Raw genomic sequence first — 17507 nt, forward strand, 5'->3', positions numbered from 1 at the left:
TCTCAGAAATCAAAGAGATGTATTATTCACAAGCTTTTCAGGGGGCTCAGGGGACTGCAGTGAAAGCAGAGGGCAGGAAAGATCACTTGCACAAGCCTTATTACATTTGCACAAGTCTGGATACAATTTAGGCACTTCCATTTATTTTTCTTGGAATTTAGCTGTCCACCTCCAGGAGGTACCTGAGGGAAAGCTCAGTGCTATTTATTTGCCTTAACGCAAAATGGGGCAAGAGGTCCCATTAAACCATTTGGTGGTTCCATTGGGCTATATCAAGAATGATGTCATAAAGGAAAACAGAACTTGTGACCAACATGTTAACTACCGCAAGAACTGAGATGGCATCCACATGGAAGAGAGAAACTTTATGTATCCAAGTATGGTTAAGGAGAGTATGCAGTACTCCTTAGGAGTAAAACTTGCTTTAAATGAACAACATTTAAAGACACTGGGAATTTATTTATCTTTTTTCTTTACCCTATCTTTCTGCCCCCAAATAGGACTTTCAAGACAGTTCAAAACAAAATGTTAACACAGAAATGAAAATAATAATAAATAATCAAAACAAAATCAAAAGAATAATCAAAACTAGAAGAACCAATTGGGAGCAATAACTGATCTGGGATATCAATGCAAGTCAAATGCCTGTCTAAACAAAAGTATTTTGGTGGCACACTGATGGCCAAAAAGAAACCAAACCCAACTGCCTTGCCATTTACAAGTGTTTCCTAATGCATTTGCTGGAAAGTATTTCTTATAATGGCTCCTGGGTAAGCAGGTATTTTTGAGCCGGCTTTAAAACAGTCCCTTCCCTCCAGCCTGAGAAGTACCTTCTCACCTGTTCGCTCCACTTCTGACAAGGAATGCCAGAGGCTGTGACATTGACAGAGCCTTGGTAGGTTAACCCATTGCCTTTGTAACAGGTTGCTGAAGAAAACAGAAAGATGAAGTCAGATACTCTACTGAGGGTGAACAAGGCACGTCTACTCTTCTGTGAGGAGGACTGAATGGCAAAAAAATGTTCCTTGTAGATGCAAATAGGAGATCCACTCTATCACGAAGCTACAGCATCCTGCCAAATCTGTTCCCTAGAGAAGATACTGGGATGCAAGTCCACATTATAAGCCAGTGGTTTTCAAACTCTCTGGGAGAGTTTGAGAGGCACTAACAGCCCAATCCTAAGTTGCCCGGGGTGCCCAGCTTCAGCTGCACCGAGAACAGCTGCTGCCGGATTCTGCATGCCTCGGGCTACTGCAGGTGGCACTTTCATCCCCTTCTCCCGGGTAAGGGAAGCAGTCCCCCAATGGGGCTATTCACTTTACCGCCAACCAAAAGGTCGGCAGGAAAGTAAAGCCATTCGTGCAGGGTGCCAAGCCCTGCACGAATGGACAGGATCCAGTGGAGCAGAGCTTCAACGAAACTGCCTCCTGCCTCCCCGCTCCCTCCCCCCGGCACTGGGCTAGCACGGGTGGTAGCCTGGCGGTGAGGCTCGCAAACGTGCCTTACGGCACTTTTGCGACAGTGCGCGGCCGCACGAAGCCGCAACGCCGAGCCCAGGATTGGGCTCTAAGTCTTTGCTGCAGGCAGGGGGAACGGGGGGAAGGCAGAGACACGATGCTCAGCATCGCACCTCTGATCTGGGCACAGGGGTGCGCTGCCACTCACCGCTGCCTGCAGCAGCCTCCCAGGGGTTGGGGGAGCCCAGCACCAACCTCAGCAGGGCTCCCCATGCAACGCAGAGCCCTCCAGAAGATGATCGCGACCACTTCTGGTTTCACGATCAGAAAACTGGAAGTGGTCATGATCGTCTTCTGGAGGGCTCTCTGCTGCATGAGGAGCCATACTGAGGCTGGCGCCGGGCTCCTCCCAACCCCTGGGATGCTGCTGCAGGCAGCGGTGAGTGGCAGCATGCTCCTGCACCCAGATCAGAGACGCGATGCTGAGCATTGCGTCTCTGCCTTCCCCCCACCCCTCTCCTTAAGGGAGAACTACCCAGGGCTCTCAGGCTGGGGCATCACAACACCCCAGTCTGAAAACCACTGCTATAAGCCATTGTAAACGTTATAAAACTAGCTAAAAAAACTACTCTTTCTTTCAAGGCTCACTGCACTATAATGGGAAAGCAATGGCTTGGGGTGTCCAAAGTTTTGGGCAGGAGGGTCACATCGTCTCTCTGACACTGTGTCGGGGGGTGGGGAAAAAAAGAATTAATTTACATTTTAAAATTGAATTAATTTACATAAGTATACATAAATGAATATATTAAAGATGAACTTATATGAATGAAGGAAGGTCTTGCAATAGCTCAAGGCCTATAAAAGGCCTGGCACAAAGCAAGGCTGGCCTTTCTTTTGCTGCTGCTACTGCATCACAGACATGAAACAACAAGCAGTGGAGGGAGCCCTCATCCCCACAGCTCACGCAAGAGGTCAAAAAATCGCCCTCACGCTGAGAGCAGTTGTGTCGGGCCAGTGTGGGCTCCAACAAATCTCCGGAGGGCCAGAGTCTCATTGGAGACTGGGGGCTCCCGGAGGGCCACATTGAGAGGCCTCGAGGGCCACAAGTGGCCCCAGGGTTTGGGCACCCCTGGCTTATTCAGAGACCCCGCCTTCCTCAGTGAGAAAAAAGAAAGAAGTTATTATAACCAATACATATTTATTTATTTACTTATTTAATAATTTTTTAAATAAATTTGTTAAAGAAATGACAAAGTTCTCCAAAGATTCTTTTTAAAGAGCATCTATGCTCTTTGTAATGAAGTTTGATTAACCTAGAAAATATTGGAGTTGATGCAACTCTGTCTGCTGTCCAGAAGGGGTCAAGCTATGGCCCAGTGACTCTGACCTTTTTACCTGTTCTCTCTGTGATCCTTGTGGGGTGTGGCCCTAACCCTTTATCCTTCCCTTCTCCTCTGAGCACTTCCTCTTGTCCTCTGACCACCGACCTGTTAAGAAGGCGCACACCAGGGCTCTGATGCCCAGGACATCTTGAGCACAAGGCATGCAGGGCTAGGCAGCTCTAGGGCCTTCCTATCTCTAAGTGTTAGCTGAACCTCTGATCCTAATCAGATGCTGTAAATATACACTCAATGGAACTGTAAGTAAATAACTTCTTTTTTGCAACTTTAACAAGACATTGCCTCTGTCTTTTTTCATTGAATAGCAGTCAGCCAGGTGAGGAAGGTTCCCTGGGGTGATACCCAAAAGGGGGAGTCTGCTGCTTAAGCTACTCTGCATCCCCCCCCCCCAAAGGGGAAACTATTTTTAATTTCCTCCAACAGAAAATACCATATCAGAGAAATATAAATCACAGATTCTGAAGTCCAGATTCTGAAGAGAACAACTTACTTGTTATATCTTCTGTTTTAAGATCTGAGGAAAGAAAAAAGAAAAAAAAGAAGCAAGGTGTAAACCATGTATATTTCGGACCCATTCTGAGGTGCAGCAGTTTGTAGATTTTTTTTTTACTGTATCTTTTGACTTTTGTGTGTGTGTGTGTTTTCTGTAAAACATTATAACCTATTCCCTTCTCCCTAATCTCTTATCCCATACATTCCATCCCGCCCTCTCAGGTCATCTAAGGGGGCTCCCCTACAAGTGCCGCCTTAATCTCGTTAGAGGGAGGGTGGCATGGGGAACAGCCTTCTCTGTAGTGGCACCACAGTTATGGAATTCCTGTCACGGGAATCGAGAACTACCCTCCTCCCTCATATCTTTTCAGCGAGGGCTCAAAACGTTTTTGTTCTGTCTGGCGTTTGGGTGGTAGTTGATGTCTGCCCTTATGCCTCTGTAATAATGTTTTGGTTTAAATAGTTGCCCCCCCCCCATGGTTTTATTGGTCTCATCAATGATTTTATGCATTGCTTTATATTGTTTATTTTAGCATGGAATTTGTACATCACCTTGGGCATTTGTTTCAGCTTAGGAAAGGTGGTACATAAATCTTTTAAATAAATAATCGCTGAAATCATAGAAAAATAAGCATATGGTTTCACCTAAACCTGATAATTATTATTCCTATATAATAAATAGAAGCCTATTGATGTCTTTCAATAAAGCAATCTGTTTGAAATTTAATGCTGTGAAATTTGATAGATACAGCAATCCCCCCTTTTAAAATCCAATCTATTAATGCAGCCTGGCATTTTTTCCCCAGAGTACATATTCAACTCTACATTTTCAGTTTCATATTAACACTAAATCCATATTGTCTCTTTTAATACAGATGTGATTATCTGAATTGCCACCTTTTCTACGAGTCACTCGAAGTGTGTTTTTAACAGTAGCTAGATGTGCAGATTTCACCTTTTATAATGTTTATCTCCATGTCCAGAACACCACTTCATCTATTGCACTTCCAGCCCAAACACAAAGCCATCTGATTATATGCCATAAATTATATGCTTGTTCCATTTATCAAGACAGCCTTGACTATGAAAAAGCCATGTATTGCACTGGTTACTCTTTTATCAGTTAATTGCAGAGGTGTACTGAGAGCTTTTGGCACCCAAGGTATGCTGTGACATCATGACACCACGCAGTATCATGATGTAATTCGGGCGCATGCACTTCAACAGCTTCCCCAGTGGGGAAGCCATTGGAGCACTGAAGCTCGCTCCATAGCCAGCTGGGTGATTTCGCCTGACTGGCTGCTGAGAGGGTGCATGTGCTTTAATTGCTTCTTGAGTGGGGAAGCAATTGGAGTGCATCCTCTTGCACCCACCCACACGTTCATGCCCATGGCACAAGCTGCCTTGTGCTGCAGGGGCAGTACGCCTCTGGTTATTTGAAATCCTAAAATATGAATTAATCTATTTTTCCAGTTTGATCTGAGGCCCAGACCAAATGTGCCACTTACCAAAATGTGGAATCCTTGTGCAAGCCTTAGGGTCCTGGTGCATGCTGGGAAGTCTGTTGCACTCTGGCAGAGTGAGTAACATCAGTCCTGGTTTGTAGATGCCTTTGCGGGCATTTTCTTCCATCAAAAGCCATTCCTTAAAGCAGTAGAGATCCTTTACAGCAAGGCAATGCTCTCTACATTGTTTCATAAACAACAGTGGAATGCTCAGTCAATGATATGATGACAACATCTCATTAACAATGGATCACAAACAGTATACAAGAAGGTTGTCAAATGGTGTAAATCATCCTTATGTTAAGTCCAGTGCTCTTTATGCTCTGTGTATGATGCTCCATACATGTACCCTTTTTAGCCCTTGATTTCAATGAGGGTTACTTCCATATGGCGCAAAACGTGATGGCATGTATGGTATGAATTTTAGTTACTTAGTACTTTTTTTTAAGGGGCCACCTGGGCGTCAGGCCATGAGGGCAGATCAGATAATAGTAACATAACTTCTATACTTCCTTCCATTCTGGTGCTTCTTTAAGTAAACACTTTCATTTAACATGCCCTGCCTTGGGATTCAGGAACACCTCTGCACAGGGCTCAGACATATAAAGCCAACACCACACTCTATACTAGTGGCTAAGTATGTACTACTAGCCAGTGTATGTATGTGGGGCAACCCCAGAAAATGACTCAGAAGTTTAAGTTAGCGCAGAACGTGGCAGCTCAGTTGGTCACTGAGATTTGGCATATGGAATCGGCTATGCCGTTGCTCTGGCAGCTACACTGGCTGTCCATTCTTTTCCAAGCCCAATTCAAGGTGTTGCTGATGACTTTTAAAGCCCTATGCATAGGACCGGGATACTTCAAGGACCACCTTTCCCCATATATTCTTGCACGTTCTCTGCAAGTTCTCTCTGCACGTTCTCCCTTCTCTCCGAGAAGGCCTTTCTCAGGATGCCGCTGCCATCTAAAGCCAGGGGATGGCAGCAAGGTGTAGGGCCTTCTCGGCTGTGGCACCACACCTCTGGAACCAGCTCCCATTAGATCTGAGAGCAGCCTCTTCAATATATGGTTTCTGGCAGGCTCTCTTTCACTTGGCCTTTGGGGAGGGAGGTACTCCCTGCCTAGGGACCCCTTAACTTTTATGCTGCTATACATTATTTTATTTTATCTGCTCTTTTATTATTGTTATTTTTTTTAATTGTTTTTATGGTTTTAATGGTTTTTATTTTAATGTTTTGATGTTGATGTATTTTTGTTTTGTTGTACGCTGTTTTGGGTTTTAAGAAACATGGTATAAGAATCCTTTAAAAAATAAAATAAATATTTTGATTTGTACACATTGTGATCCAATGGCCACCTGAAATTATGATCTAATTGAGAAGGGACGAGGCCCCAAAGAAACTTTGTACCCTAAAAGGGGCTCCAAAGAAATTTTGTATCCTCTGACAAAATTCCTGTCAAAGGCCTTGTCTGTTTTTGCACTTTATTTTTTCTTTTATAAATAGCAGCTCTAGAGTGGTGGGGGGTGGGGAGGCTTGTGTGCTCTCAGTGGCGTATCTGACAGTTTTCCCATGCACAGCAAAGCCCTGTACAGGCGTCCCCTACCCATCATTTGACAGGTTAGGATACAGAGCCAGTGGTGAAACAAAATCGAAACCTGGTCTTTTTTCATTTACAAATGGTACTTCCAATGTTTTTGAGCTAGCAAATCGCAAATGCCTTCTTTATCTTGCAAATTCCTGCTGTCACACAAAGATTTCTGCAAATGGATTCTCATTAACTCGTTTGGGAATGGGAATAGAACTGGAGCTAAAGTTAGCATGCTCTCTCTCTCTCTCTCTCATATGCACACACACATAACAAAACAGTCTGAATAACCATGTCATATGAAAAGCAACATGGGGGAGGGCAATTTTAACCTTTAGAACAGCAGAGAGGGGTTGAAAGAGCAGAGAATGTGTTGAATGAATGACGGCTGAGTACAATTGAAACGTGTTGAACAAACCTTCAGAAAGCAGGGGATACCTGTTTTGTATTACAGACTAATGGCCCAATCCTATCCCCTACCAACCTATGTGATGCAGCTGTACTGCCAGAGTGGGGGCGGAGGCAAGAGAGAGACCAGACGCCCCAGGAGAGGTAAACTACTAAAATTATTTTTAACTCCCCCCCCCCGCATAGGCCGCCTGGTCACCAATGGGTCTCCTCAGACCCACACTAGCTATTCAGCATAAGTCTGAGGAGCCTCAGCAGGCAGGTCCAGGCCAGAAAGGGGGACTGAATTCTGGCATGTGCTGCTGCCGAAATCCACCCCCTCCCATCCCTTAACTACCCTTTGTTCAGCTCAGTCTCTGCCCCTATCCTGACCTGAACCTCCCCCTCTGCCACTTTACCTGCTCCAGCGCAGTGTTCAGTAGCTGCTGGCGCATGCGTGAAGCAACTGGTCATTTCTGCTAGAGGCTCTGGACTGCCATAATGGCTCCAAGGCTTTTGTGATGCCGCAGGATCACAAGATCTGCTGCCATAAGTGCTGTATAGGTTTGAGCTGTCCATCGTTAGGTGGGATGGGGTGGGGGGGTTCCTATTTGTGGGTAAGTGGAACTAGTTACACAGTTTCTTGGATTCTGATAATGGAGTGTTTTCACCTTTTGCACTATGCACGTACATTCAGACTCATAGGTCATTCTGCAAACATTAAGCCCTCCCAAATCTATCCTAAAGAAGCTCTCCCCCCAGAGGCTTGCATGAGGCTCAGCATCAATCTCCTAACACCAGCACCACCTAATAGTGCAAAAAGGGTGGCTTTGTTTACAAGACTACAAGACTATCTTCTCATTCATGGGTGTAATCTTCAGTTGCAAAAAATACTTAAGAGAAGGACTATAAAATACATTTTTTCCCACTATCCTTGAACAAGATGTACATATATAGAAATTGGTTATGTTTTTAGGACAGGAATGTGCCAGCAGCTTCTCTCTTAGGGTAAATAAAAGCTTCTGAGACAGACAGAAGATGCATGGCATGGGAAGGAGAGCTCCTCATCACTACCAGTGTGCCATGGTCCTGATTCTCACATGCAAGCCTTTGAATGCCTAAAGTAACACTTTGGATCAGTGCCATAATAAATGTAATGACAAAGATGGGCATTTAATGTGGAATTCATTCCATGCAATTCATTGGGCCTTCTCTTTTACCTAATTAGTTTTGGACATTTGCAGTATGTTCCACCTCTGCCTTCATTTACAAAGATGTGGCTCTTTCAGTAAGCATTTGGTATATGTTTACCTTAGGTAAAGCTACCTCATTAAGGTAAAGCTACCTCATATTAAGCTACCTCGTACTGAATTAGACCCTGAGTCAGGAAAGGTGGTGGAGGGGTGCTCAAGGGAACATTCAGTCCTCAGGTCTCTTGAAATCATAAGAAGAACCTACATATGAAGCTACCTCATGTTGCATCAGATCATTGATTCATCTAGCTCAGTATTTTCTATGCTGACTGATACTGACTCTCTAAGGTTTCTGGTGGTTGTGTTTCTTCCAGCCCTACCTAGAGTTTCCAGGAATTGAACAGTGGCATCACTAGGAGATGTGGGGGTGGGTGGTTGGACCGCACCAGGTCTGGCACACCTGGAGTGACATCACTAACAGCTGAAATTTTGGAAACCTTTTGGAAAATTGTATTTATTGATAATACCATCATGTTATATATCACTGGAAAGGTACCTTCATGGAGAATGTGATGAAATAAACCAGGTTGAATTATCTGTATTCTATCAAAAGGTATGGTCAATTAACCTGAAAAAACGCAACTGCCTTATGTAACAAAAAGTAGATTTTCTTATCTCAAAACTGACCAATGAGACTGATTGTTCCAAGAACGAATGAGGTGTTATTATGACACAGCAGTGAACCAATAAGGTGTTAGTATGAGTCAGCTCTCATTTCTATGTATCAGAGCTAATACAATACTCAAACTCTTATTCAGTGGTGTGTCATCAAGTTGGCCACTAGTTTTTTGTTCTTTACTGATTTGTTGGATGACTTCTACTGTTATATATTTTAAAAAATAAATAAGGTTAATGGGGATTATGCCAACCATAGTGATGCCTCTGCATTGATACCATCTGTATGATATTGTAATTTATTCTATATGGTCTGGTACAGGAGGTTTCTCATGGGGGTGACGCAATGAGCTCTCTCTTACCGGGTGGCACAAACCCTAGTGATGCCTCTGAACCTAGGAATTCTCCATCCAAAGCCTCTGCTCTACTAACTCTCCCAAGTCTGAATATTTGCGTTTTGCAGGTTGGCAGATTGGGTGACAAAGTCTATAAGCAGCAATGTGACGATGATGATCTGGGTTTCCATATTTTAAGCAGTCATCCTGTCCTTTCTCTACACCACATAGAATCTACAACCATCATGCTTTCTGGATAAAGTCCTCCTGGACCACCCACATCTCTCCCTTTCTTCACAATGAATGAAATTGTGTGGAGCAAAATGAGGGCCAGGTTTACTTGGCTTTGCTCACCTACACACTGGTTTTGGAGCAGGTCCAATCTTGGAGGGATTGCACTCCTGGAAGATATAGTGACACAGCAGTGACTCAGCAGCTGGACGGCAAAAAGGACTCACTGTGTTCAGTTCAGTCCATGCTCTGCGGACGAGCTGTTCTTGGGTCTCCTCTGGGTCTCCGTAGGAGGCGTTGAAGAAAACCAGAGCCTCCTTGGCCAAGAGAGCACCACACACCTCTCCTCGGTATGTGCTGCAGTAGCCTGTGTCACCCTTGTAGAGTCTGCTGGTGGGAAAAACACATACAGATGTGGGATTTTTGTGCACTTACAAATCAATGAACTGTGCTGAGATTCAAAAGCAAACAAATAGGTTTTTAGTCACATTTAAAACAAACAAACAAACTTGCAGTCACTATTTCTGAAACAAAAAAGGGTGAAGCAGAGGAAATCTAAAGTCAGGGAAAGACCACTTGGTTTGATTCCAGAATACAGTCTAGATCAGAACTGAACAATTTTTTCTTTCCCTTTTTTTTTTTTTTTTTTTTTTTTTTGCATCTTGGACTCAGCCTCAGATTTGGAACCCAATGAATTGTTCAGCTTTCAGGACATGTTCTGATGATGGCCTCCCCAAAATCTCATGAATTACGAAAGGGGAGGAACAGGGATATTTCTGGACAGGGATTGGGAAGGAACCATGGGTGGGGAGGAGGTGAACCTGGTGTCAATGATGCACATCACATCTTATCCCCTCTTTTTAAAACCTCCCCACCCTTTTTTTTTTCCTTGGACATTTACCACCAAAATAGGTGATGTATGTTCAAGGAGGCCCATTGGCAATTGAGCAGCCTACCAGGAGGTAAGTACAAAATGTTTTCACTTACCTCCTGCAGGCTGTCCAATCCCACTCCCCACCATAGTATGCAGCGCAAGCCTTTTTGGTATGGCCTCATTGGCACTGGTGGCAGGGGACAGAATCTGCCTTTAAATTATATCCATTTGAGCTTTTCACAGCAATGTCATCATAGATTGTACTTCCTATATTCCTTGCACTTTTGACCTCAATGTTTCAATATTTTTTTCTCATAAATTTTTTCGCCTGCCTTTCAGTTTACAAATCTTTTCTGCTTGGTTACATGAAGGCAATTCTTATTTGCCTCAGGTGTCCAAGCACCTACCTATTTCCAAGCCTGTTCTAGAGTCCTCCACCAATGTGGGCCTCACAGACCTCTGCCAACACAATCCTGGGGTCTCTTATGTGACTGTCAACTCAACGCTAAGAAAGGGCAGAAAGACGACATTTCACAAGAGGCATCCTTGCTGTGTCAGTTTACGTGAAGGTCACAGAGCTCAATTTATATCAGTCCTAAATATTTTGAAATGCCAGCAGTTCTATCTGCACCTTTGTAAAAATCTCCTTCCCTCAGCTGACATTCTTTTTGTCTCAGGGAAAGTGAGCTGCCTTATACTGACAGAATGACTCAAGTTTTTCCCAACACTCAATATGCAGATATGAATTCCAGATGTAAGAGCACTGAGTTTTTTCCCCCCTTTCTTTCTTGGCATTCCATTCAAGGGTTCCATCCCTGTTTTCATTTGTTTTTGGTACACTGTCAAGGGTTTTGGTTTATGTTTTGCTTGCATTTGAAGGAAAGGAAATGATTAATCACTACTGTAATATGATAGCAGTGCAACATCCCTGTGGATATACTAGATGAGCCAGAGTGATAACTCTACATGCGGTCAGATGCTTCAATTCCATTTCATGAATGATATGCATACTGAGTGTAGTTTTTTTATTTTTTTTTTATTTTTTTTCCCACTATCAGGCTTCTTTGTGTCAAGGGCTGGCAACCTAGTCAGTGCAGTTGTGACAAAGTCTAATTGATGTGCACTATTTTAGTATTGTAAAGTGATTAAGGTTCCCCTGAAGCTGTCGTAAAGAATGGGTTGATTTAAAACATGATTTAAATCCCCCTAAAAAAGGAGCCGTTTCAGTCTGGAATGAATCAGATTTTCCATTTGGTAATGTATGTCTTTCCTTGGCAGCAGCTAACAGATCTCTGCTAAGAACCAGGCTGACTTTAAAACTAAATATTCTATTATGCACAACTGTTTGGGGCTTGCTCATATGTACAGTACTTGAATATGTTATATGACAGGAATTTCATCTGAATACTGCCTTTGTGGATCTTAAGGTCACTTCTGATACCATCAACAGGCTCTAGAAAAAATTTTTGTGCATCAAAATGTATTATCACTCAATGTGGTTATTCAAAGCTGTCTTTTCTAGTACCTGTTTCACTCTGGTCAACTCCTGTAGGAAGAAGTTGCATTTAAAGCCACCCCTCCAGGGTCAAGAGAATCAGGACTATATTCTTATTTAATTTTTTCGTAAATGCTCTACTTGGGCTCAGTGGTGTTAATCTTTTTCCTCCCACAGCAGAGAAAATAAAAATAATTGTATATCTAAACAAATGATATAGTGCTTTGTCATATACTAAAGTGGGGCTGCACAGGGTTGTTATCAGCTACTTTCTGTAAATAGAATTTGTTGAAAATTTATTTATTTTTGTAATTTCTAATTTTGTAGTTTGTAATTTTTTACATACCAAAAGTAATTTTATTTAACTAAAAACCCATCATTCATAACTACATATCTTGATTTTAATGTAATTTAAAAGAAAAGCTTTTATAAAAAAAAAAAATCTGTATCAATATTTGGAAATTTTATTTTCTTGCACATGAAACTGTAAAAAAAAAAAAAAATCTCAATAATCCAAAACTAAGAGTTGAGCAATTTATGAGGCCTAAAGGCAAGCAGATAGTCCTCATCCTAAAAAACAAAAAAAATAAAATAAAACGAATGAGTCAAACCTGTACCCTCAAGTCTTTGACAGATGTGAAAAGTGGGATCCTGCTAATCTTGAACTCTTTCCTTAAAACCATTCTGTGTAGCATTCTGTGGGGGCGGGATGCACACAACGAATTCCCCCCACCCCCACTTTGAGGGCTTAAACTGGCACACTGACAGTAGAAATGAGAGATCATTTTAAAATAAATCTTTCAACTGTTCATTTCAAATTACTGGACATGTCCCAAAATAGACTCCCAAAAATCTGCTTAATGGAACAGATCCAGTCTAGTTAGGTTAATCAAATTACATGGCTTTATAAGATTAGGCAGATGAGTCAGTCGTATAGCTTTTCTGTGGATTATTCATTTCATCACTAAGGCCCACTATTGCAAAATCAGAATCTTTTATAAAAAGGGCTACAGAAGTATACATCCAGCATAATTTGTCTCATTTGGCTAATATGAAGATAGTGTTTTGGTATGTCATGTTTCAAAACCAGCAAAGTTTCATGTTGCCTTTAGTGACTGCCGGAACACTAGTTCTGGCAGTGCAAGACCCCAATAGGATTGGAGCCTTACAACCCAATCCTATGCTGCCCTGGTGCCCAGAGGAGCAGTGGTGCTAAAATGGCTGTTGCTGTATCCTGTGAGCTCAGAGCAGCTGCCAGAGTCTACTTGGGGTAAGGGAACTTTTGTAAAGCTCCAGTGATCCCTTCTCGGAACTGGATGTACCCACGGTGCAACTCCTCGGCGCTGATACTCAGTGCTGACTGGCGCTGGCCTCAGTGCCAGCGTTGCATCTCTAGCTCCAATGGTAAAGTGCCTTACAGCACTTTTACAACACCTGACTTGATAGGATTGGACACTTAGAGCCCAATCCTGAGCTCACTGCCAGCGCTGAGTGTCGCAAATGTGCCATAAGGCATGCCGGTGACACTCAGCACTGGCTCAGCGCTGACTCTAGCTCAGCACCAGTTCACACTGAGCCAGCACCAGCCGGAGGCCCACTGCATACCACCCAGAGCAAGGGATGAGTTCTAGGCGGCGGAGAGGTTAGTCAGGGCAGGGAGTGAAGCGTTCTGGGGTGGGGCAAGGCAGGGCAGGGAAAGAAGTGGGGCAGGACCGATGGAGCTCTGCTCCACCGGATCCTAAATTCTGCGTTGGGCCTCCTGGCCCAACATGAGCATCTCAACTCTGCTCTGGCAAAATAGCCAGTGCAGACTTGAGTAGCCCCATTGCAGGGCCTGTACCCTTACCCTGGGGAAGGGAACAAATGTCCCCTTCCCTCAAGGAGACGCTGGCCCGCAAGCAGAGGATGCAGCAGCTGCCACTTTGGTACTGCTACTCCTCTGGGCTCTGGGCAGCTCAGGATTGGGTGCCCACCTCTTCAGAGATATTCAAATGCTTCCTGCAATCTTTGCCAGGAGATACCAGATCATCTTATATTTTAAGGCTTTGTATTTAACGTAATGGGGAAGTTAAATTGAAGAATTGTTAGTATTTCTGTTCTATACTTGCAAATGTCCAGAATAACTTTCTTCCCCAGTTGTTAAGTTGGTCAAATTTACTGCCTCTACCACAGACCAGCTTGTTGCCTGTTCAAACAAGTCAGTTACACAAATACAAGCCGCTTCTACGTTGGTTTTGGCTCAAAAGCTATTTAGATGTTATCAAGCCAACTGACAGCCCAATCCTGAGCCTCCCGGGATGCCCAGGCTCGGCAGCACCGAGAAGGGCTGCCGCTGGATCCTGCGCACCCTGGGCTATCGCGGAAGGCGCCTCGGGAGAAGGGGACTTTCATCCCCTTCTCCCAGGTAAGGTAGGCAGCCCTGCAATGGGGCTACTCACTTTACTGCCAACCTTTAAAGGTAAAGGTGCTCGTGTAGGGCGTGGAGCCCTCCACGAGCGCCTTGGATCCTGCGGAGCAGATCTCTGCGGACCCGACTCCATCCCTCTCCCTGGCACGCCTCCCCCCCTCCGCCCCCCGCTGGCCTCCCCCCTCCCTGGAATGTCTCCTCCACGCCCCTGTCCCCGCCCCCCACTTACCATGCCATGGCTGCCATGGAAGCTGGGTGACCGCCCCACACTAGTGCTTGGTTAGTGCTGTGACAGTACTCGGCGGCACGGAGTCGTGCCGCCGAGCACAGGATTGGGCTGTGAATCAAGTAAATGGCATTGGATTTTGGATCACTGTACTGGTATATTGTATTTGTTTTAATTATGTCTGCCTTTTTTAGAGGTTTTGTTATAACTGATGGTTAAAATAGAAACCATTAACTTGCTTTGTACTTCTGGGAACAACTGCACATACTTCACTCGTTGCTATAACAATTCAACCACATTAGCTTCAAACTCTAATCTGTTTTTAAATGTTGGTTTCAGGGGATTTGAAGGCAATTGCAAAGATAAACGATAACACAATGGGTGGATGCCATTAACCATTTACCAAGGGGTAACTTGCCATGGTTTACAAGTTTCCACTTGGTAAACTGGTCTTTTCTTCATCCTGAGGTGATGAGAATTATCACTCCCCTGCATTCACAGGTTTCTGATTAAGTGCAGGTGTGCCCTAACATTCCCCACCTCACAGGCTGCAGTTTGCAGGTGTGGGGCAACTTGTCATGTTCTGATGTTGATTGTGGAGTTCAGAGGACTGAATGTTACTGGAGGGAGAGACGCGGGACAGCTGATGCTTTGAGAGGGGCCATGCATTACTTATGATGACATCTAATTTCAGCCTTAGTAGGATGCTACAGACAATCTCAGCATACTAAGCATACAGCATACATGCACATTTTTCCTCAGTACAAATGCAATCTCAGAAATATCTATTTTACCTCCACTCTGCAGGCATAACATTGATCCAAATTAATAGTTGGGTTGGAGCAGGTGAGCGAGAGAGAGAGAGAGAGAGAGAGAGAGAGAGAGAGAGAGAGAGAGAGAGGCAATAATCAGTCCTGCTTGTGTGGCACTCAAAACATTTGTATATCTTTACAAGCACAAGAATTAACAAAAAAATGACATTCCATTTACAAATTCCATTTACAAAGAATTAACAAGCACAAGAATTAACAAAAAAATGACATTCCATTTACAAATTCCATTTACAAAGAATTAACAAAAAAATGACATTCCATTTCCTGCCAAATTTCTAGGGAGATGAAAGCAAAGAAAAATATGTCTGCACAGGGAAGGTGACGGGTCAGCCAGGTTGGGTCTACACATATCTGAGGTTCCACCTGGCCAAGTCAATTCCTGAATCCCCGAGTAGCATGAGTTGGCTAGTACATTTATGCTGGTACATATATGAAGCCTGGCATGGGAATGTGCCCCAGAAGTCCCTGCATCATTGCAGCGTCCTTGGAGATTCTCCCATTGGCCACTCATCTCCCTTCACCCAATAGTAGTAATTTTTTTTTTGGGGGGGGGGGGGGGCTTAGTTTGCCATGTGAGGCCCACAGGAAAGCCTTGTTGCAGACTTCTAGCAATCTGGCTCCGGTACTATTCCTGCACAGACACTTGCTCCAATCCAGCTAGAGCACACGCATGCATGGAAGCAGAGTTCCACACTCTATCTATAACTGCATGAGAAAGTTCACACAGAGAAACTCATGCTGCAGGCCAAATTCCTCCTCTAGTCTAACCACCAGACCTGTTCGTGTGGAGCCCGGCTGTGAATCATACAGTTTACATGAGGTTTGGATTGGCCATCCTGTGGCCTACTGACTAGAGGAGGCTGATGAGGTTAGCAAAGATAATCATCCATAGTTATATGAAACAAACTATGATAAGGAGAAAACATGGTTTCTGTTTCCTTTTTTAAAGTATGACATATACAGACTGCCCTGTTGTGGTTCTTTTCACATGACGTGATTTCATAAAAGCCCCCGCCCATGTCCTACTGTCACAACGGGATGCTTGTGAAAGATCGCCACAAACAAATGAAAATAAAAGTCACCTTGTGGCAATTTTCCCACCTCATAATGTTCTACAAATGGCATCAATGGTACAAGTGCAAGTTGCAGCTGTCTCCCCATATCTGCAGATCCAGTATCTGTAGTTTTAATTGTCCGTGGTTCAAAAATGCCCTCCCCCCATTGTGCAAATTACTTATTTGCTGGTGTTTGCAGCCTTCCTGGGTCTGGCTGGCTCTTTGCTGACTACAAAATGGAAGCAGGGAACACTCACAAGCAGTCACAGGAAGCCAGGCAGAGGTCTGACAAGAATGTGATGCTTATACAGTTAGAAGGGTTTAGTATCTTTTTAGTTCTTTGCCTCCCTTCCTGTGAGTGTCTGTGTTTCCTGCTTCCATTTTGTTGTCAGTAAAGAGCCAGCAAGATCCAAGCCAGCAAGTGATGGGGGATTTTTGAATCTTTTTGTAGGGCTCCCTTTTATCCACAGTTTTTGTATCCCTGGAGGGGGGCGTATCCCTCACAGATACGGGTGGGGTTCTTGTATTTCCTCAACAACTTGGGATTCTATACATTTTCTTTTGAGGCCAAAGCGGCACCCACCCTTGTAAGTAATATGCAAGATGTTTGTGGCTCACTGAACTATTTTCGCATTGCGAGGTGATATTAATAGTGCTTCATCACTGTGACTTCCTTCTTGTGGATGAGTTTACAGAGTGCTCTTAGGACACTGTAATCAGGATGACAGCAAATATGTAGGAAATTATAGCTGTGCCAGCCTCTGAAGTGTAAGAATATAGGAAGAAAATGCCAGCAGGGGGGTACACTCCTAGATTCTCCTATGGATTACAAGGAAGCCAAGCCCTTCACATTCTGCGAGGTCTCTGTGTGAGTGAGCAAAAGCCCATATTGGTGTGAAATGTCATCTAACCCTGCACAAGTTCTTTCCTTAATGCATACCTGATACATTGACAGTGGCTGCAGCTTTGGCAGTACCGTAAGTCTCGCTGTGCTTGTTGGTTGCTATGCAGGTGAACAAACCAGGCCGAGTGACATACACCTGCAGTCTTGAATCAATCACTCTGTCTTTTACTGTTTCCACTATGGATCCTGCTGAGACCTATACCAAAGAAAGAACAGGACTGAAACACAGCAACCAAAAGAAGACTTGCCCAGGTCAGGGGGAGCTTATCACACCAGCTTCTCTCAGCATGGGCTGAGAGGACTGCTAGTGCAGCATCTTCCCAAGGACCAATTGAGATTAGTGTACCCAGAGGGGAGGAAAGAATAAATGCTCAGGCCAGCTATGTAGCTGGTGTAGGTCTAAGGGGAAGAAGGGGCAGGTAGGGCTGGAAAATAAAGGATAGGACCCTGC

At 44.0% G+C, this 17507-nt stretch overlaps 1 protein-coding gene across 1 annotated transcript in view; it reads right to left on the reverse strand.

Annotated features, from left to right (window-relative positions):
* Positions 1 to 17507, reverse strand: part of MUSK (muscle associated receptor tyrosine kinase) — a 58597-nt gene that overhangs the window by 14333 nt on the left and 26757 nt on the right. Inside the window, exons 7-12 of the mRNA XM_066612610.1 lie at positions 17093 to 17252; positions 15059 to 15065; positions 9386 to 9652; positions 4858 to 5033; positions 3348 to 3371; positions 839 to 927 (exon numbers count right to left, since the gene is read on the reverse strand). Of these exons, the coding sequence (XP_066468707.1) occupies positions 839 to 927; positions 3348 to 3371; positions 4858 to 5033; positions 9386 to 9652; positions 15059 to 15065; positions 17093 to 17252 (723 nt within the window). The remainder of the gene's footprint in view (positions 1 to 838; positions 928 to 3347; positions 3372 to 4857; positions 5034 to 9385; positions 9653 to 15058; positions 15066 to 17092; positions 17253 to 17507) is intronic.

This window comes from Tiliqua scincoides, chromosome 2, assembly GCF_035046505.1.
Source record: "Tiliqua scincoides isolate rTilSci1 chromosome 2, rTilSci1.hap2, whole genome shotgun sequence".
Lineage (NCBI taxonomy): Eukaryota > Metazoa > Chordata > Lepidosauria > Squamata > Scincidae > Tiliqua > Tiliqua scincoides.